This window comes from Bos javanicus, chromosome 9, assembly GCF_032452875.1.
Source record: "Bos javanicus breed banteng chromosome 9, ARS-OSU_banteng_1.0, whole genome shotgun sequence".
Taxonomy (NCBI): Eukaryota; Metazoa; Chordata; class Mammalia; order Artiodactyla; family Bovidae; genus Bos; species Bos javanicus.
Genome location: NC_083876.1, coordinates 94514809 through 94537119, shown reverse-complemented (window position 1 = coordinate 94537119; position 22311 = coordinate 94514809). Strand labels below are relative to the sequence as shown.

Sequence of the window (22311 nt, the reverse complement as noted above, 5' to 3'; positions counted from 1 at the left end):
GGAGTTTCAGCTTTAGCATCATTCATTCCAAAGAAATCCCAGGGCTGATCTCTTTCAGAATGGACTGGCTGGATCTCCTTGCAGTCCAAGGGACTCTCAAGAGTCTTCTCCAACACCACAGTTCAAAAGCATCAATTCTTTGGTGCTCATGAGCTTTCTTCACAGTCCAACTCTCGCATCCATACACGACCACTGGAAAAACCATAGCCTTGACTAGATGGACCTTTGTTGGCAAAGTTATGTCTCTGCTTTTCAATATGCTGTCTAGGTTGGTCGTAACTTTTCTTTCAAGGAGTAAGCTTTTACTACTTTAAATAAGACATTAATAGTTTGGATTCCCAACCTTTAGACGGGATCACTTGAATCCCTCCACGGAGGCTGTAGACCAGGGATGCTGGGAAAGGCAGTCTCAGGAGCTCAGTTTTTCCACCCGTGCACAGCCACAAAAAAGGTATCTCAGGCCTGGGATACCTCTTTATATAGAGTTACTCTCATGGCCTGTATGGGCCTATCTCTTTATTCAGGACTATCTCACCCTGTTGTGGGTTTGATATGTATTTCTTTGTTCTGCTTAAGCGCCTGGTCAATCCCACTCCAAGCTCTCTTCCCAGGCAAGAAGGTTCAGGGTCTGTTCCCTGCTGCACAATAGGGGTGGGTACAGACCACCTCTCACAGGTTGTCGACACTCATTTTTGAAGAAGTTGATCTCCCTCTTTACGTTCGTTCCATCCAGAGCCTGTGAGTCGTATCTTTTATGGATTCCAACACCTGCCAACCTCACAGGAGGCCAACTTCCTGGACCTGCTGCTTCTGGAGACAGGCAACCGGATTCACATGCTTGACAAATAGACAGACCTTCTCCACTATGCCTTGACCTCTCCTCTCCAGATACTTAGCTACAATGTTTACATTGTCAAGATTTATAATAATCATAAATTTTCTTTCACGATAGCTAAAGGTTGATACAAATAATTAAAAATCAGAACATTAACATATCCTATATGAACTGCACAGTGTATCTGAACCCATAGAGGATGAAATATACAGTCAGGCAGTTCAGTTGCTCAGTCGTGTCTGACTCTTTGCGACCCCATGGACTGCATCACCAACTCCTGGAGTTTACTCAAACTCACGTCCATCGAGTCGGTGATGCCATCCAACCATCTCATCCCGTCGTCCCCTTCTCCTTCCGCCTTCCATCTTTCCCAGCATCAGAGTCTTTTCTGATAAGTCAGCTCTTCACATCAGGTAGCCCAAGTATTGGAGTTTCATTAGGTTTTTAAAATTTTGCAACTTCCAGGAGAATCTTCCAAACACAAACATCCAATGGACACATTTTTCGCTGCCTTTCAAGTCCCCTTTCCTGGGTCACAGCCAGTTAACATTATTTCGAGTGTCCTATGTCATCTCTTTTTCTTAGAATCCTTTTTCATTTTCCTGGTCCCTTCCTCAGACAATCAATATATGTATGTTAATACTGACTAGGCCACTTGGGCCCCAGAACAAGAGAAGGCTCCTCACGGATCAGGCCACTGTGTGACCTGTCCTGCGGCTTGGGTCACATGATCCAGCAGATCCAGTGGTACCCAAAGCTTCAGTGTTAGAAAGGGATGCTGTCTGGAGCCTTTAGTGGAAGCATCTCGGTGCAGGCCTTGGGGTTTGGAGCACAGCCCGGCCATCCTCCACAGACGACTCTCCTTCTGAGAAATAGCTTTTGGCCTGAAACAGACGGAACACTTAAGCATGGGCCAGCAAGTCCACATGAGACCTGAGCTGCCCATCAGGACGGGGTGTTACCTGACCACCAGCCTTAAGGCCGAGTGTGCACAGCGGCGCTCCCTCACTGAATGGAAACAGCGCTGAAGGCTCACGTTACATGAGGCCATGGCCCAAACCCAAGGCCCCCCACCCATGACACTGCCTCCTCCTCCTGCCCGCACCTATGGGCCACGGGGAGCTCCACCAGAGGCCACAGAGGAAGAGAAGTCTGTGCGGGGGTTTACCCAGGGTCCCGCCCGACGTGCAGATACTGACCCCTAGTGGACAGCTGCAGCACCACAGCCTATCCCTGGACACGCTGGAAGGACAAGGTGACGGGATGTATGCCAGAGAGGACGTGGGGTATCAAGAGGAGGAAACCTCTCTTAAGGGATGAACACACACCCTCCCTGTAGGTTCTGTTTCCCTGGAGGACCCTAACACACTGCGCATCGGTATTTGTTCTTACTGCCTCACCAGGTGACTATGACATGCTTCCTGGATTGATAATGCTCATTTAAGCAATTAGCATTATTAATTCGTGTTAGGAGAAATAAGTTCTGGGGCAAAACTCATTACCAGACGCTCTTCAGCAGCTGGCAACATGAAAGAATGATCAAAAAAAAAAAAAAAAATCACACAAAAACACCAGAAAGTGTTTAGAAAAAGTGCTTGAGAATTTACTGTACAGTTTTAACAATTTATTTATATGTTGGCTTCTACATGCTCTTACATTTGTGTAAAACATTTATACATATTCTTTACAATTTGTACATATATTAAATGGCTGTATCATAAACACTGTTCTATGAGATTTTATAAAAGAAAAATCAAGTAGGGAAAATTACTTATAAAACATTAACAACAAAAAATAACCCGTGATATTGAAGAACAAGAAGTTCTCATATTTGTGTTCATTTGCTTTCCTCTTCTATTTATTTTTTGGTTTCACTTTGTTTGTGCTGGCCCAAAACTTTCAATTCCTATCACATGACTATCAGGTCAGAAGAGGGAGAGTGGTTTGAGAGGGCGCGGTAAGGCAGCCGTGGAGGGCGGCGAGGTCTGCGGGGCTGAGACCGTGTCTGCGAGCATCCCAGGTTAAAGCTGACGGTTTGCCAAGACCCTGTTTTGCTTTATGCCATTAAGCGAAGTACGAGTGATGACAAAATTCTGTCTGAAGTTCAGGACACAGTCAGAAAGAGCATCGCCCTCAACTTCTTCTTCTCGCACGTAAAAGCCTGGGGAGGGCCGCGTGTCACGTGACTTAGCACCCTCCTCAGCCCCTTAAAACCTTCCCATCTGGTGGGGCCGGGCGAGGCTTGCTCACCTGTGCTTCATCGTTTCAGATAATAACCTCCACCGGCCCGCTAGTCTAAAATCCAAATCAAGTGGCAAAACCACACTTTCCCCAGCACTTCTCACAACGCCTCCTTGAGCAACTCGAGACTGCGAGGCCAACAGAGAGCCTGGGAGGAGTGCTTGCCCACAGAGACGTGGCTGCTCCTTCCCCGGGAACCGAGCCAGAGCGCCTCCCCCCCCAGACCCTGGGGCTTTCTGGGGGTGAATCCTTCCAGCCTCACCCGGGCTCAGGAGGGACTGCGAGGCAGACGGCACTTTCGGGCGGTAGGCATGGGGGCTCTGATCCCGGGGTTCCGCCGAGCCGGTCCTCTGGAGGGACACGTGTGGCAGGGCCACATGAGGGGCAGGAGCCGCGGGAGCCCCTGCCTGCTTCCTCTGTCGAGAAAACTGAGTGTCCGAGTTATAAACATCTCAGTGGAAGGCCTGCAGAGTTTCCTAAATAGATATGACTCTCAAAGGGTGGAAAGAAGTTATAAAAATATACAAACATATTATGTTTTTTACTCTGGCATATTTTGCATTTTTTAAGAAAGCAATTAGTAATTATCTGACGTTGGGCGGCAACAGGAGAACTGCGGCTGACTCATAAATTACAATTTTATGTAAAATATCAGGGGGGCAAATCCCTAATTTTACATTAAAATTCTGGTAACTTTCAGTACTTTCCCAAAATAGACCATTTCCGTTGGTTTAAATAATGGATCTGGAGATGAATGAAAGACTATTCCTAAAAAACTGATGCATTTAGGCGCTTAATACAGGAAATGAAGTTTTTTTTCCAAGTCTCTCCTTTTTTTGGTTTTCTTTTTGTTTCTTTTTGGACGATGGGGGAAAAAAAATCCAATTGCGTTGTCCCAAGTCAGAAGGAAGCACTTCGGCGTTTCTCCACGTTCACTCCACCTGTCCTACATCACCGGGAAGCGGCCGAGGGCCTGCCTCAGCTTTTGCGCAATCTGGTGAGAAACAGAACAGCGTGAGATGTTTCCCCTCATGACCCTGTGCTTCTCTATTACTTCCATCTCTTCTCAAACACTCTACACATTTCAAATCCTGTCACTGTTAGACACTCCCAGTCCCTCCCAGCCCCAGCTCAGCCTCTGAGCAGTGGAAAGCGAAAGTGTTAGTTGCTCAGTTGTGTCCGACTCTTTGTGACCCCATGGACTGTAGCCTGCCAGGCTCTTCTGTCCATGGGATTCTCCAGGCAAGAACACTGGAGTGTGTAGCCATTCCCTTCTCCAGGGGATCTTCCTGACCCAGGGATCAAACCCAGGTCTCCTGCATTGCAGGCAGATTCTTTACTGTCTGAGCCACCAGGAAAGCCCTATAAAAGTGAAAGTGTCTGGGCAGTGGAGTGCGTGCTAAGTCGCTTCAGTTGTGTCCAACTCTTCACAACCTTATGGACCATAACCTGCCAGGCTCCTCTGTCCATGAGATTCTCTAAGGAAGAATACTGGAGTGGGTTGCCATTTCCTTCTCCAGGGGATCTTCTTGACACAGGAGTCAAACTCATGTCTCTTACGTCTCCTGCATCGACCAGCGCCACCTGGCAGTGGAGAGACCTTCCTAAATTCCCAGATGGGACTGCTGGCAGCGGTGCACGGCTCAAAGGAAGCCCAGCTCCTTCCAACCACGCGGCGTCATTTCTAGACCAGCCTGTCCTCCCGGGATCCGATCTCCGTGCTGGGCCCAGACTCCCCTGCCTTCCCGGACACCTGTGACCTCCTGAGACAGGCTCTGCTGCTGCTGCAGTGTGGAAACAGGCTGCACCTTCAGCTTGTCTCTGAAACCATCTGTTTCCACCACACATGGACAGTATGCATGAAGCACATGAGCCACAGCTCCCTTCCAAGAACCCATGCGGCAGATACAGGAGTGGCAGTGCCCACCCACAGACAAGAGGACACGTGTGTGGACGTGAGTCTGGAGCTTGCTGATCCCTGAACGTACAGGAGATGACACCATGGAAACAGTGGAAAACTTAGTAAGAAACATGGCGGCCAACCTGCAGTCAATCGTGATAAGTTACAGAACTTGTCTTTGAGGTCTGGGTTTCCATTTATGGGCTACATCTTTGTTTTCTGTACACCCTGATAAATAACCAAATTTCTCTGCAAAGGTGTGAACATCTACATTTTCACTACCGGTTCCTGAATGGGACCTTCTGAGGCTTCACTCCCCATCTTGCTTTGGTTTCCCTTTGGAAATCCCTCTGGCACACTGCGAAACCCCCGCTCACACACAAAGCCGGCCTGTGCATCCCGCGCGGTGCCAGGCGCCTGTCCCAGCTGAGCCGGCAGGGTGACCTCATCTCACAGCGTCCCTGTGCAGGGAGTGGTGGGCACCACACAACAGGGGCTTCTCGGGGGCTCACCACCAGCATCCCACACCCTTCCTTCTTGAAAAAAACAATGCCCTCTTTAGCCCAGTGTTCTTCAAAAGGAAAACGCAGATACGGTTAAAAGAGATTGGGAAAAAAGTCCCTGCTCAGTATTCAGCCTCCTTTGGCTTACTGAGAAGTGAAGTTGCTCAGTCGTGTGTGACTCTGAAATTCCATGGACTGTAGCTTACCAGGCTCCTCTGTCCATTTGATTCTCCAGGCAGGAACACTGGAGTGGGTTGCCATTTCCTTCTCCAGAGGATCTTCTGGACCCGGGGATCGAACCGGGGTCTCCCATATTGCAGGCAGACACTTTACCCTCTGAGCCACCAGGGATGCCCGTTAGTTAGCTCATTAGTTAGGGTTAAAAACCACCGGAGCACGAGCTTCACAGGGAGACCTGGCAGTGCGTGGGGAGCCTGGGGGACAGGCCGACTCACCGTCTCGTAGAACTGCGCCTGCTGCTCCAGGTACAGGCGGATGACACTGTTGTAGTCGTAGATCCGGTTACTGTGGAAGTGATTCATCTCGGCTGCAACCAAGAGCAAGACATCGGTCAGTGCCCCCTGGACTGCAAACGAACACAGCCATGTCTCTGGCCCAGTTATGATTCATCATCAGCCAGGCTGGCCTGTGCCAGTTCCTGACAAAAATGCTATAAAGAGGCTAGAAAAACAATTTGAGTGGGTAACGGCAAAAACACTTTTCCGTAAACGGACGATTACTGTCGATTTGCATGTTAAATCTTCTAAAGCCCGACACGATCACCCAAATGACGGCTCATTTGAGCAGGAAACTGACTTGGGCCCACTGGCTACTGACGACCTCAGTCCAGAATGTCAAGTCTGTTCACAGAGGCCCTTGCGAGGTGCCCGCTGGGCACCACCACCTCTGCTGCAGTGACTGCCCAGGCTGCAGGCTTCCTCAGGCACCTCTGAAAGGCTGGGCAGGCGGTGAGACTTGAGGAAGGCCCTCTTCAGGGCAGCTGATGCCTGATGCCGCCAAGCACCAGGACTGGCAGAACTCGGCCTCCTGCCAGGCAGAGGGTCGGATGCCCATCCTTTGTGTTTGCTGGATGTCTCGACTCAGCAAATGAACCCCTTCTCCAGCTCTGCCTCTCAGTGCCACCCCCATCCCATCACCAACATCGGAGAGGCCTTCCTTATCAGGCCCCATATGACCTCTGCCTTTTCCCTACACGCCACACCTGCAAAGCCAACTGCTGCTGGCATAAATTCCTGTAAAAAGCTCACTGTTGTTTTAGGTTGTTATCTGAAGTTGTACAACGCTTTCATTCGTGTGTTTGGATAACTCCAAACAAAAGGTCAAGAGAACTTTCCCATTCAAAACCCTTCCAAGCCCCCAGCTTCACTCAGGCCTGTCTCTGCCCTGAACCGCTCTCATTCTGGAAACCTTTCACACATTCATTCTTCCCTTCTCCTACTTCCTCCCTAGTCCTGAGGATCCTTTGGAAAAGCCCATAAGTACCCTTCATTCTCTCCCCCAGCACCTCATCTTCTTTGGGTCCTCAAAAGCCTCAGAGAGTAGGAGCCAGGTCTCCAGCTGGGCTGTCTAACATCAGCCCCCAATCTGCACCCCCACCTCCGTCACAAGCAAATCCTCTTCCTTGAGCAGCATTTTTTCTGTTTGTTTTTCCATCAAAACCTTTTCATGGCTTCCTAACGCCCACAGCAAGTCTAGACTCTTCTGCCTAGCTTTTGAGGCCTCCCAGAATCTCCAAAGTCTCCCCCGATAACCTGCTGCTGCTGCTAAGTGGCTTCAGTCATGTCCGACTCTGTGCGACCCCATAGACGGCAGCCCAACAGGCTCCTCCGTCCCTGGGATTCTCCAGGCAAGAACACTGGAATGAGTTGCCATTTCCTTCTCCAATGCATGAAAGTGAAAAGTGAAAGTGAGTCGCTCAGTCGTGTCCAACTCTGTGCGACCCCATGGACTGCAGCCTACCAGACTCTTCCGTCCATGGGATTTTCCAGGCAAGAGTACTGGAGTGGGGTGCCATTGCCTTCTCCTCCCGATAACCTGCAAATGTGTTTTATTCCCAAAGACCAAGGACATCATCTGGTCCCATTTTGTTTTGTGTGCTTTGTTCCTACTAGAACATCCTTCCACTCCCTCCTTGGCCCATGTATTCCATCCATCCGCCAAAACATGAAAAATCCATTCACTACTCCTATCTGCTGGAAAAATTAGTATTTTCTTTTTAGTAACAGTCAAACCATGCCAAAAATGCTATGTCCAAACTCCCTTCTCATTCTATAGTCTTGGGGCCTGCAGGTTACATGCTGCTAAGAGCTGGATTCGGGAATCTAGTCTGGATAGGACCTGCTATTAAAGGTTATGAAAGGAATCTTCAGGGTCTCCAAGAAGAAATAGAAACGTACAGGTTTAATCACGTTGCCCTTTGTAGTTACGTCAGGTAAATGCATGAAAAACTAAATATAAATATTACAGCTTTTAACACTGGGATCCCACAAACAACAGGCTTAGGAAGATATTTTGAATCAGTTCTTATTAACTTAACTGCTGTTCATACTGGAATTTCTCTCCAGCAAGGAAAATAGGAAATTTTCTTGGAAAACAATCTCCACTAGCTACACACAGACCTCACCGTTCTTACCTTGCAAAGCGTAAGACATCGTGCCGACGCGCTTCACCATGTTCTGTTTGTCCTGGGGGGTGATCTTGCTGGTTGCGACCAGTTTATCACTTTCCTTCACTTTTTCTATTGCTCCCTGTGAAATACAAGATGCGGTGGCGTTCACAGAACAAATCTCAAGGATCAGTTGTTAGCTTAAAATGTAACAAAGCCAATATATTCTATAATTGTCTTGCTACTGAATAGGAAAATGTCCCCACAAAATGAGAACATGAGGAACGCATCTCACTGTAACTTCCTGTAAGTCGCTTGGAAACAAAAATGCTGCTATTTCTGTAAAATACAGCTGAGCTGAAACCTACACTTTTATGCTACAACAAGGCTGAAAACTAAACAGCACTCTTTATCTGTAATATGAGTAAGTCATTGTCAAGTGAGAGCGGTACATGATTGGAAAACAGGCACTAGCTTTAGGAAGTCATTTGATCTGGGACAGTCTAGGGTATGTGCCTGGGTACACTTGCAGAGTATTTCATAAGCTGGTGCCTCACTGTGCTGATCATAAGCTTTACTGTGATTTCTATAAGAAGCTCTGGACTAACTTCAAATTAACACTGAGGTGGAAACAGCTGTAAAAGTTGCAAACATTTCCCACACTCATGTCATCACACGGCTCACGGGCGCTGTCTGGGAAGAACTCTACGCCTGTGTATAAATCAGGTTCCCCACCTAGAACTCTCAAGGCAGGCACAAACTCCTACAACAAACTAACTGCTCTGAGGTTTTTATTTTTCTGAGATTTTAATTTTATTTTTTTATTCCCACCCACCCCATTTACAGCAAGGTACCTGACAGATAACATTAGTTTAAGGTGTATAACATAACAAATTTGAGACATGTGTATAATGCAAGATGATTACTACCATAAGTTTTAAGATCCATCACCTCAGTGAGTTATAAACTATTTTTTTCCTGTGATGAGAATTTTTAAGATCTACTCTCCCAGCAGTTCCACCTGTGGGTATATACCCAAAGAAAACAAAAACAGTGTTTCAAAATAAACCCAAGCACATCACAATACCCTAGAGTACAACCCACAGTAATGAGGTTTGAAAGAGAAAAATGAACCAGAATCAAAATCCGAGGACACTCCAAACCGATCTTTAGTTTTAAAAAAGCACCTTTATGATGGGAACTATATAGTTTCCTTTCTATCAACGTAAACAAATAAAATCGACATTGACCGTTCTGGTCGTAATTGGGAGAGACTGTCAGGCTTGGGGACAGGACATCTGATTTCGCCTGGACAGGAAAGGCCCTGGGAGGACCTGCCCACACAGTGTGCAGGGAGGGCTCCTGGTGAGGCTAAGAACCATGCCTGACACTGACTTCACACCAGACACCATGATTACCATGCTGCAACCTGACCTAAGTGTGTCCATAAAGGAACATCTATCATCCTTTTAGTTCCCTCCAAATAACCTTTCTCCAGGACAGAAGACACTCAACAGCCACTCAGGCATCTAAATGTGACAGGACCGCACGACGTCAGCCCGCAGAGCCACTCTGGCTGGTTTTGGAGAGGAGCTCCTAACGGGGGTGGGTGTGTGGGTGTGTGCGTGTGTGTGTGGAGTGTGTGCGGGTGTGTGTGGGTGTGTGTGCGTGCGTGTGTGTGTGGGGTGTGTGTGTGCATGCGTGTGTGTGTGGGGGGTGTGTGTGTGGGGTGTGTGTCTGTGTGTGTGTGTGGGGGGTGTCTGTGTGGGGTGTGTCTGTGTGCATGTGTGTGCATCTGTGTGCACGTGTGTGCGTGTGTGGGTATGTGTGTGGGGTGTGTGTGTGTCTGTGTGCATGTGTGGGTGTGTGTGTGAGGTGTGTGTGTATGAGGGATGTGTGCACGTGTGCGTGTGTGTGTGGGTGTCTGTGTGTGTGTCTGTGTGTGTGTGGGGAATGTGTGCGTGTGTCTGTGTGTGAGGGGTGTGGGTGTGTGAGTGTAGGGGGGGTGGGGGTGTGTGGGGGTGTGTCTGTGTGTGGGTGTGTGTGGGTTTGTGGGGGGGTGGTGTGTGTGGGGGAGTGTGAGGGTGTGAGTGTGTGTGTGCGTGTCTGTGTGTGTGTGCATGCGTGTTGTGTGTGTGGGTGTGTGGTGAAGCTCCCGCAGGTGGCCCTGCACCTGGGTCCTGCTTCAGCCGGGACCTCGTCTGTGAACGCCTAGGATCGAGTTACCTTGTGAGCGCCAAGAATGTCAGGGAAGCAGCCAAGGAAGCCTTTATATTCATGATTACATTCCATCAGGAAATGGAGATCTTTCTTTGGCTGTAACAAGAAAGATTGGCTATTATTGGTGGAAGAATTCAGACAATCAAAGAGAAAACGGTTACATTTAAGGGCTGTATCAGCCGAATCTGCTGGGCATGACACAAAGTTACTGAGTGTGAAGTAGTCAGCCTAGTTCTCCTATAAGAAAATAATCCCCAAGAACTCTATACTGTCATTGTAGGCTGTGAAAAAATGATAAAACTGTGCATTTTTGGGTTGGTTGGTAAAATTAGCTATTTTGAACTGGCCCAAAAGACAACACTGTGAACAAAATTTAAAAAAACTAGTTAACACTGTATGTTTACACAGAGGCAAATAAGATGTTATAGCTTAGTGTATAAATTTTAGCAGAAAATAAAAAAATTGCTAAAAATCTGGTAATCATTAAAAGTGGCAACTATAAATTTTTCCATTTTTCTGTGATAATATTTAAAGTTTTGGTGTGCATGATTCTAAAAATTAATCTTTTTTTTTTTTTTACAGGTATCAGGAGAATAGTTAATGACCACATGAATGTATGGGTATTCAAATATATATTTCAAGTTGTCATCTGCAAAAAAAAAAATTTTTTTTTAATTTAAGGGATTGAAACAACCTCAATGGTTAGTCCCCTTAAGAAAACATTATCTGTTATCTATAAACATAACTGAAATCAGGCTACTAAAGACTCCAATAAAAGCCAGGTGGCCACAACGATATCTGCTGCCTGCCAGGAACCTGACCAGGGCTTTCTCTTTATTAGCTGTTGATCCTCAGACCACTCCCAGGCAGGTGCTTCCATCGCTATCTACAGACCAGGAAACCCCTGCTCTGGAGGCTGAGCAAGACTCCAAACAGGGACCAGAGTGAAGCTCTTCCCTGTACGTTCTAATCCCCTGGTGGCTGAGATGGATCCAGACCATTGGCATTGGGAGCTACTGAGTCTTCCTGAAGATGAATTATCCATTACTTTAGCTTGGCCTATGAAATGCTACTACTTGGTGTAATTAATAAAGATGCATAGGGACAGAAGAGAACAGCCATTTGGAAAGCTTGTCTTAAAACAGGTTTTAAATAAAACATGTGGATTAGGTAGCATAAAATCTTAACTGGAACCATGTGGCTACGTTAATATACCTGTTCTGCCACAAGGCTGGCAATTTCTTCGTAAGTCTTTCCTGCTTCAGTTATCGCGTCATTGAGATCTGTTTCACCTGAGAATCAAGACATTGTATGAGTGTTATAACTTACAGTTCCTTTTCATTACTTCTAAAATTTTATTATAGCAAACTTCAAACTTTGCAAACTATTCAACAGTAGAATGAATCCTCACCTACCCATCACCTGACTTCCCAACTAACAGCCTATGTCCAATCTTTCAGTCCCCTCCCTTCCTCTCCCTTTTACTGGTCATTTAACACTTCATCCATACATTTTACCTAAAAGACAAGGCCTCTTTAAGAAATAGAGACAACCCCAATCTCACACCTAAGAAACGACCACTGGTCCTGATATAAACCGTCCAGCCAGTGTGCAGCTGCCTGGTGTCTCCAACCAAGCTGGCTGCTTGAGTCAGGATGCAAAGGCCGTCCACGCGGCACAGAGCTGACATGCTTCCTACAGAGGTTCTTTCTCCTCTGTGTGTTTTTCTGGCAAATTTCTTTTGGGGACGTGTTGACGAAACCAGGCTGTGTACCTTGGTCCCACGTCGGGTTCTGTTGAGTGAGTCTCGGTGGTGACAAGAGTCCTCTGTTTCCTGTATTGCCTAGATCTTTCATTTTAGTATTTATTTAGTATTTTAGGTTTGCAAATTGGTGCTACACTACTTCTGTCACTGCTTCTTTATTAGCTGAAATACGTTTATAAAGATAAACTTAATCAGCTTTTTTGTTACCTTGAGGTATATAGGGACAGGAAGAACAGGTTAAATGCTTCCTTCTTTTTACAGTTTTCAGAATTTAAGTTGATTCTATTCCATCCTCCAAAGGTGACTGAGATTAACTTTTTAAGAATATCATCGCAAGTCTGGATTAAAGTTGATATGCTTAGTTTCACGGGAGAAGGCAATGGCACCCCACTCCAGTACTCTTGCCTGGAAAATCTCATGGACAGAGGAGCGTGGTGGGCTGCAGTCCATGGGGTCGCTAGGAGTCGGACACAACTGAGTGACTTTCACTTTTCATTTTCATGCATTGGAGAAGGAAATGGCAACCCACGCCAGTGTTCTTGCCTGGAGAATACTAGGGACAGGGGAGCCTGGTGGGCTGCCGTCTATGGGGTCGTACAGAGTTGGACACGACTGACGCAACTTAGTAGCAGTAGCAGTAGCAGCAACAGCAGCTTAGTTTCACAGCAATCATTATCTTCACTAAGCTCAAATTTTTGCTCCATAGGACAGTGGAAGGTTCTTCAGATTGGCATCAGAGTTCTTTCCCTCCCAGCTCTGGATTATTTCAGGGAAACAATGTTTTGAAATCGCCATGTGGGTGATGCTGGGAGTGCTTGGACTTGATAACTATTTCTAGGCCTTTTCAGTGAACAAAGCCAAGTGTGTATCTGTTAATTCCAAATTTCTAACTTATCTCCCCACCTTCCCCCTTTGGTAACTAAGTTTTTTTTCCCCCGTGTGTGTGAGTCTGTTTCTGTTTTGTAAATAAGTTCATTTTTACCACGTTTTTAGATTCCACGTGTAAATGGGATCATATATTTGTCCTTCTCTGACTTCACTTAGTATCATAATCTCTAGGCCCATCCATGTTGCTGAAAATGGCATCATTTCATTCTTTTTTATGGCTGAGTAATATTCCATTTCTATAAATACCACATCCTCTTTATCCATTCATCTGTTGATGGACATTTAGTTGCTTCTATGTCTTGGCTATTGCAAAAAGGGCTACTATGAACACTATGAAGGGGTGCCTGTACCTCTTTGAATTAGAAGTTTCACCTTTTCATAATTTTTAGATACATGCCCAGGAATGGGATTGCTGGATCATATGGCAGCTCTATATTTAGTTTTTTTAAGGAACCCCCATACTGTTCTCCATTTCTGTTACGTCCACAGAAATGGTATGGACCTAACAGAAGCAGAAGATACTAAGAAGAGATGGCAAGAATACACAGAAGAACTGTACAAAAAAGATCTTCATGACCCAGATAATCACGATGGTGTGATCACTCACCTAGAGCCAGACATCCTGGAATGTGAAATCAAGTGGGCCTTAGAAAGCATCACTACGAACAAAGCTAGTGGAGGTGATGGAATTCCAGTTGAGCTACTCCAAATCCTGAAAGATGATGCTGTGAAAGTGCTGCACTCAATATGCCAGCAAATTGGGAAAACTCAGCAGTGGCCACAGGACTGGAAAAGGTCAGTTTTCATTCCAATCCCAAAGAAAGGCAATGCCAAAGAATGCTCAAACTACCGCACAATTGTACTCATCTCACATGCTAGTAAAGTAATGCTCAAAATTCTCCAAACCAGGCTTCAGCAATATGTGAACCGTGAACTTCCTGATGTTCAAGCTGGTTTTAGAAAAGGCAGAGGAACCAGAGATCAAATTGCCAACATCCGCTGGATCATGGGAAAAGTAAGAGACTTCCAGAAAAACATCTATTTCTGCTTTAAACCAAAGCCTTATTGTGTGGATCACAATAAACTGTGGAAAATTCTGAAAGAGATGGGAATACCAGACCACCTGACCTGCCTCTTGAGAAATTTGTATGCAGGTCAGCAAGCAACAGTTAGACCTGGACATGGAACAGCAGACTGGTTCCAAATAGGAAAAGGAGTTCATCAAGGCTGTATATTGTCACCCTGCTTATTTAATTTATATGCAGAGTACATCATGAGAAACGCTGGACTCGAAGAAACACAAACTGGAATCAAGATTGCTGGGAGAAATATCAATAACCTCAGATATGCAGATGACACCACCCTTATGGCAGAAAGTGAAGAGGAACTAAAAAGCCTCCTGATGAAAGTGAAAGTGGAGAGTGAAAAAGTTGGCTTAAAGCTTAACATTCAGAAAATGAAGATCATGGCATCCGGTCCCACCACTTCATGGGAAATAGATGGGGAAACAGTGGAAACAGTGTCAGACTTTATTTTTCTGGGCTCCAAAATCACTACAGATAGTGACTGCAGTCATGAAATTAAAAGACGCTTACTCCTTGGAAGGAAAGTTATGACCAACCTAGATAGCATATTCAAAAGCAGAGACATTAGTTTGCCAACGAAGGTTCGTCTCGTCAAGACTATGGTTTTTCCTGTGGTCATGTATGGATGTGAGAGTTGGACTGTGAAGAAGGCTGAGCGCCGAAGAATTGATGCTTTTGAACTGTGGTGTTGGAGAAGACTCTTGAGAGTCCCTTGGACTGCAAGGAGATCCAACCAGTCCATTCTGAAGGAGATCAGCCCTGGGATTTCTTTGGAAGGAATGATGCTAAAGCTGAAACTCCAGTACTTTGGCCACCTCAGGCAAAGACTTGAGTCATTGGAAAAGACTCTGATGCTGGGAGGGATTGGGGGCAGGAGGAGAAGGGGACGACAGGGGATGAGATGGCTGGATGGCATCACTGACTCGATGGATGTGAGTCTGGGTGAACTCTGGGAGTTGGTGATGGACAGGGAGGCCTGGCGTGCTGCGATTCATGGGGTTGCAAAGAGTCAGACATGACTGAGTGACAGATCTGATCTGATACTGTTCTCCATAGCGGATGCATCAATTTAAATTCCCACCAACAGTGTAGGAGGGCTCCCTATTCTCCACACCTTCTCCAGCATTTATTATTTGCATACTTTTTGATGATGGCCATTCTGAGTGGTGTGATACCTCACTGCAGTTTTGATTTTCATTTCTCTAATTCGCAATGTTGAGCACCTTTTTGGGGTCTCTTGGCCACAAGATGCTTATCTTCCCAGACCTTGGGTTCCTCATCTGAAAAATGGGGGCCAGACCAACTCAAAACTCCTGCCCAAGCTAAAAGTTTTAACTGAAAGACACAATTCAGCCAAGCCAACAAAAAATATTCAAATATGGGAGTCACAGGTCTTACATTTTGGTAAAAGACTAATTTCTTATACCTGGAAATACTCAGACATTGACCTCCAAAGACCTACCCTCCCTGGATATCAGAATAATGGCACGGTGACAGTACCAAGCCTATCATTTCTGTAAGCAATAGGACGTCCTCAAATTGAATAGGTGCCACTCACCTGGCAAATACTTTTACTTCCTACCAGCTCCATATGCCAAATTAAGAAAACAAACCAAGATATAAAAGAAAACCGCTAACTTGCAAGTGTTGTCCATGGAAATCCACAATGAACTCAAAATACCACAAGTGAGATATACAATATGGGATAAGCTGAAAACAATAATGAGTTAGCAAGGGACATAAGGCAATATGAACCTGTTACTCAGTCGAGAGTTTTCCCTCCAAATGTCCCTGATAAGATCTGGCTCCTGACAGTCAGGCCCGGCTTCAGAGTTTGGCAGAGATGACAGCAGGGCAGAGTGTCATGTACCACATCCGCCTGCTTCACTAAAGCACAAGAGCTGCATCTGAGCACAGGAAAGGCAAGGACCTAGCCAGGAAATCCAACTATTACCGCCCACTACTCTTCTCAAAAACTAGTAAGGTGAGGTGGCACAAGTCCTCAGTGGAGCGGTGCAGCCAGTTTAAACATCACTGACGGTGGTGCTTCATTGCAGTTATCGATTGTCTGCAAGAGTCTGAGGAGGCTGGTCTGTGTGGATAAGACACCCAGGGCCCAAAGAACAAATAAAGAAAGATGTACCTTGATAACCACTAGAGCTGAAGACTGTGGCTAAGCTCTGCAAGGCCTTCCCTATCTTCTGATATTCCTTGGGTAATGCTGAAAGAGAAAAAAGTCATTCACTAAATGGAGCAAAATTAAATGATCCAACTATTTTCTCAAAGTATTTTTATAGTAAATCTGAAATGACTCAAAATAGTCTATATTCCTTAACAGAATATCAATACAGACAAACTGTTTTTAGAAATTAATTTTTCTTCAATTTTTAATTAATCAATTGTTCAATAAATAGTGGACACTATTATTATGACTACCACCACCAGCGCCCACACTCTCATTCACTGAATGAAATCAAAACGAACCGGAAGCTCATTTAGAAGATGATTTCTAGGTTTGAGTCCTTTCGTGTACACAACACCAACTTGATCATCACAACCACCGCTCTATCGATGCAGATGCACTATCTCCCCTTCCTGGGTTAGGAAAACTGGGGTCACGCGGCTAGAAAGTGGATCTGGTGCCTGTTATTCCTAATCCGCTGCTTTTCCCACTCTGCCATGTACCTATGAGCGATTATTTACAAAACAAAACATGACCAAAAGCAACGGGGTGTGGAAAAAAACGGCAGTGGAACCTCATAGGACCAGGGAGGAGGGATTTTAGCTTTCTCATCTGTATAATAAGAAGATTAATTAATATAATTAATCTTATAATTATAATCTTATAATTATCTTATAATCTTATATTAATCTAATTAATATAATTAATCTTATAAATAATAAGATTAATTAAATCATCTGCAATGCTCCTCTAGTGCTAAATCCTAGGCTTCTAGGATCACTCTGGAGAACTCTCCAGAGAAGAGTCTTTGTATCTTAGGCTAGTTTTATTTGCAATCTGTACACAGTTTCCTGAAACACATCTGCTGTCTTCAAAAGAAACCATTACTTGCATTTGAAAAGACTATGCTATTAATACAGAAAAATGATTCAAATGTTTCTTTAAAAAAAATTCCAGGACAGAGAAATGTGACAAACGGTCTACAAGCTGTAAGAAACAGGAAACACAAACTCAAATTACATTAGCTTGGTTAATAAATTGTTCACCCTTTTGTAACTCAGTTTTGGCCTTTACACCGGGGATTAAAAACTCTTTTGTGAGAGGAAAGAAACTATGGCTGAATCAAATTCTAAACAAAACATGTCAACCTCCTGCCCCCAAGAGAGCAGCCTAATGCTATTACTATTTACTGATTTTGGTCTGTGGATTTTACAGGACATGGAGTTGACCAGACGTTAGACATAAGGGATTTGATTCTTTAATAGAAGCCATAATCCTGGATTTTTGTGATATCCTTAAAAATTTTAAGATTTTCACTCCTTTAAATTTTTCTTTAAAAAGGGGAAACTAAGAGACTGTAAATATTAAAAAAAAAAAGCAGAGAAAAAAATAAAAAGGGGCAACAGCTGAATTTACAGTTATTATTTTTAAAATTAAATTATTTCATTTATATTTTAGAGAAGTATCACCCCCTTTTTTGCTCATGAGTTATTCCCTGTGACCAAAGGCCTGAAACAGATTTTGTTTTCTGATGCTGCATCTGTATAGGTCATGTTTTCAGGCTCAGTTCTATTTTCAGTATTTCTCTGCCATGGGAAAGGAGCCAGTGTTATCACTCCTGGCGTCTGCCCCTCGAGCATGAACAGCTGGTACATGACAACAGTTCCGTTGATATAAAATATCATGTGAATGGTGGAGGGCCATTGTAAGGCCTGGTTTTTTCCTGCAGAGGGCCAGACAGGAAACATTTTAGGCTTTGTTGGGCTGCAGGTTTCTGCTGAAAGTACTCAATTCAGCCACCCTTCACACAAGCAGCCAAGGCGTGACCACCACAGCTGACCCTGGACTGTGCTTCTCTCCTTGGCTGCTGGACGGCAGAGCGGCCTGGGTCTAGGGATACGGGAAAGCAGTCCAGTGGACAGAGGGCAGGGAGGGTGCAGCACAGCAGGCAGAGAGCGGAGCGGACAGCGGCACTTCTGCTTGGGGCTGACCCCGGCCCCGGGCTTTCTGCTACCACCCGCCACCAGGCTTTCCTAAAATTAGAGCTTTAGTCAAACACAACTCACTAAAGGGATGACTATTAAAAAGTAAGATCCTGAGATTAAAAATAACCACGGGTACTTTCTCTGCAGGCAGAAAGGATGACTCTTCCATAGATGACAAACCTCACATAACTGGAAATATTTAAGTGAACGTGATGCTTTTTTACGGGGGTTCTTGAACTGGCTTTGCTCAAGCCAGTTTTCTGTGCTGAAACAAGGGTTGGGAACTGAGGCTCCTCAGAGTGCCGTGGGTGTGACGCCGCTCCGGCTCACTGAGCGCGTCTCTGCCTGCGGGGGCTGGTTCCCAGGGGGACGCCAGGGACGGCACTTACGTCCTGTGCACCGCTTCCAGTGCTCCTGCCCCACGTTCAGCAGCTCCTTCACGCCGTCATCCATGGCTTTGGTGAACTTGCCGACAGCATCACACTTCTGTTCTCTGTGGGGCAAAAACATGAGGAGGTTGTGTCCCTGACTTCACTACCCAACGTCCAGACAGTGTGAGGTGTAAGAGGAGAAAAGTCCAGTGTGGTCAGGGGAGCTCACAGCAAGCCTGACCACAGGTACCCATGTCGTGCATTCTAGCAACTGCGCTGTAACTAAATTAGTCTTAAAAACCGGCTGGATTCAGGTTTTGAAAGAACTGCTTCAACATCTGCCACTTACATTTTAACTCTGCTTCCTTTCGCCCTCCAATTCCTTGGGAATGCTAACAAAAACTGTTCTAAAGTAACTAAAATCTTCGTTTCTTGAATATCTTACGGAGTGAAGCTCAATCACTGTAGGTGCTGCTGACTCTACAGCATGGGTGCCAGCGGCAGTTGTTCACTCTCCAACAGATACTTTAGTGAGTCAGGGAAAATAAACCTACACACACAGCATCTAAGTTCCTTCAGGATTAAAAAGCTTTTCCTGACTTGAAAAAAATGATCACAATACACTTTTAAATGAAAGAGGAGGTTATAATAGAGACTGTATAACGCGAGGTCACTTTTGTTTACACAACCATTTTCCCTTCGGATACATGTGTACAGAGTAGGGTTTGGAAGAACACAGACCTAAGTCGACATATTAACACTGATTTTCCCTCTGTGTAGTTAGAAGACTGTCTATATACTGGGTAAAACATAAGCAATGGTTATACATTAAGAAAAAAGGCTGCTTAAAATTATTACTATGAACACACACAAGATCTCTTATGAGTCTTTATACAAAAAAGGAACTACTTCAGACTTTCAACCAAGCCCACATTAAAAAGATGACAAGATTAAAAACAAGGGATTAAAAAAACACTGGACAAACAGGCCTGAGATGACTCTCTTCAAGGCTATGTTCAAAGAGATTTCTGGCCCGTGGACTGATCTGTGGGTGTCTGCTGGCCCGGTGCCATGCCGTGTCATCACGCTTTATTGTTAATAACCACTAACCACTGTGTCAACTATGAAATCACTGACTTCAAGGTAAAAAGGAAGTGGACTTTAACTGATGTTATGGTTAGAAAGACAGTGTTTCAAGTACAAGCAATGTTCTCCTTAACTTCTGACTACAAACCCCACTCATTTCACACCCTTTCGTCTGATGATGTGAATTCCAGGTGTGGTCAGACGGGCCAAGGCCTGCGAGCAGAGGAGGCAGGCTTGGTTGGGGAAGCAGCGGAGGCTGGCAGGATCGCTTACATTTCTACTAAGTCCAGGTCAGGTGCCTCTGGCTCCATGGTGGAGAATATCATAACTCCCACCAGCTCATCTTTCTCAGCCTTCCTCTTCCCGGTTTTCCATTCCTGTAAAGAGGAACATTATGACGTTAAAGTGGGGAGTGGAGCCAAACAGCTCTTTCAAAATCCCGTCCTTTTGTCGGCTCACTGACCGTCTTTATCCTTCTAACTTTCGGGAGGCAGTGCCCATGCCGTCTCCCTCTGCACCCCTGCATCTCCAACTCCATCCTGCACGTGAACGGTGTGAACGGTGCCACTGTGCAAAACAGTCCTTAAGAGCCCAAATCCTTTCGGACTGAGGTGAGCCAGGACTTCTCCTTTCCTGAGGCCCACCCACCCATACAAACACACCCTGGGAGTCTGACAAAGCACCTCAACATTGTAGGTTGTTTTCTTGAAAAGATTAAAGCTTTTCTAAATATAAGATAGGAACCAATATTATAAACTATTAAAAAGTTATTACAAGTTATATATATATATATATATACACACACACAGAAAAGTGCCCAAAGCAAAACTATGCAGTACAACAAATTCTCATACAATGAATTCCTGTGTAACTACTTCCCAGGGCAAGAGAGAGGAGAGCGCTGGACTTCCAGAAGCCCCCTTCTCATCCCTTCCCCGTCACTACCCCTTCCCTCCCCTCCAGGGGTAACCATGACCCACCCACTCTTTTATGGTTTTCAGTTCCTCATGTCATACAGTTTCACCACCTAAACCCCTACACCATGGTTTTGCTACTTCTGTGAACTAGCTAAGAACCCAACACTTGGCATTCTTTTGTGTCTGGCCTTAGTCGCTCAACCTATGCTGAGAAGTTACATGCACACTGTTGTTACAGCTGGAGTTCCCTCATTTCATGGCTGTATAATATTCCTGTGACTGTTGCCCAGTTTATTTACCCCACTCTACTACGGGCAGCCATCACTGGCCCTGGTGAGGATAAAGCCACCATGTACACATCTCCTGGTGCACGTGTGCATGCACTTCTGTAGGGATATAACCAGGCGTGGAGAGTTATTCAAGTAGATAATGCCAAACTGTTTTCCAAACTGGTCTCACCAGCTTTCACACCCACCAGCAGTGTGTGAGTTTCAGAAGCTCCTTCTCTCACCAACAAGACACATAGTATCCTTGGTCTTTCTAATTTTAGCCTTCTGGTAAGTTTATTCACTGTGGTTTTAATTTGCATTTCTTATTACTCATAAGATTAAGTGCTTTTCTTTACACTCACTGATGATTCAGATATTTTCTTTTGTGAGTTGTTGTTGTTCAGTCGCTCAGTTGTGTCTAACTCTTTGTGACTCCACTGACTGCAGCACACCAGGCTTCCCTGTCCATTACCAACTCCCAGAGCTTGCTCAAACTCATGTCCATCAGGTTGGTGATGCCATCCCACCATCTCATCCTATCCTTCCCTCTCCTCTTGCCCTCAATCTCTTCCAGCATCAGGGGCTTTTCCAATGAGTCGGCTCTTCACATCAGGTGGTCAAAGTATTGTAGTTTCAGCCTTAGCATCAGTCCTTCCAGTGAATATTCAGGGTTGCTTTTCTTTAGGATTGACTGGTTTGATCTCCTTGCTGTTCAAGGGACTCTCAGGAGTTTTCTCCACAGTTTGAAAGCATCAATTCTTCGGCGCTCTGCCTTTCCTATTGTCCAGTTCTCCCATCCATACATGACCACTGGAAAAACCACAGCTTTGACTAGATGGACCTTTGTAGGCAAAGTAATGTCTCTGCTTTTTAATATGCTTCCTAGGTTTGTCACAGCTTTCCTTCCAAGGAGCAAGCATCTTTTAATTTCATGGCTGCGGTCACCATCAGCAGTGATTTTGGAGCCCAAGAGTCTGTCACTGTTTCCACTGTTTCTCCATCTATTTGCCATGAAGTGATAAGACCAGATGCATCATCTAAGCCATGATCTTAGTTTTCTGAATGTTGAATTTTAAGCCAGCTTTGTGAGGGACATTACCAAATCTCCCATTTGTCTACTGGTTTATCTTTCTTATCAATTTGTATGGGTTTTCCCATATTCTAAAATCCAGCCCTTTTTTGGCTATACACGTTCATATCTTCGACTTGTTTTTTCTTTTTAATGACTTCTGATAAACCAAGGTTCTTTTTTTCAGGGTAGTCAAATTTGTCAGTCTCTTCCTGTATGTGTCTAATTTCAGAAATCCTTCCCTACCCGAGGGGTATGAAGATTTTCTCCTGTTACCTTTTAGAAGCTGTATCGTGTTGTCTTTCACATTTAAACTTGTAAACCATCAGAAATTAATTTTTTTAGATTCAATACAGTAGAAACTTTCAA

General features: G+C 45.1%; 1 protein-coding gene across 2 annotated transcripts in view; it reads right to left on the bottom strand.

Annotated features, from left to right (window-relative positions):
- Window positions 1-2414: 2414 nt before the first annotated feature.
- The window catches only part of SNX9 (sorting nexin 9), an 89228-nt gene continuing 69331 nt past the window's right edge, over window positions 2415-22311 (bottom strand). For both annotated transcript variants that reach the window (XM_061428418.1, XM_061428417.1), the window contains 8 exons: window positions 19961-20064; window positions 18620-18723; window positions 16207-16284; window positions 11541-11617; window positions 10332-10421; window positions 8133-8247; window positions 5935-6026; window positions 2415-4070 (listed from right to left, as the gene is read on the bottom strand). In XM_061428418.1, coding sequence (XP_061284402.1) covers window positions 4023-4070; window positions 5935-6026; window positions 8133-8247; window positions 10332-10421; window positions 11541-11617; window positions 16207-16284; window positions 18620-18723; window positions 19961-20064 — 708 coding nt within the window. In that variant the 3' untranslated portion in view covers window positions 2415-4022. The remainder of the gene's footprint in view (window positions 4071-5934; window positions 6027-8132; window positions 8248-10331; window positions 10422-11540; window positions 11618-16206; window positions 16285-18619; window positions 18724-19960; window positions 20065-22311) is intronic.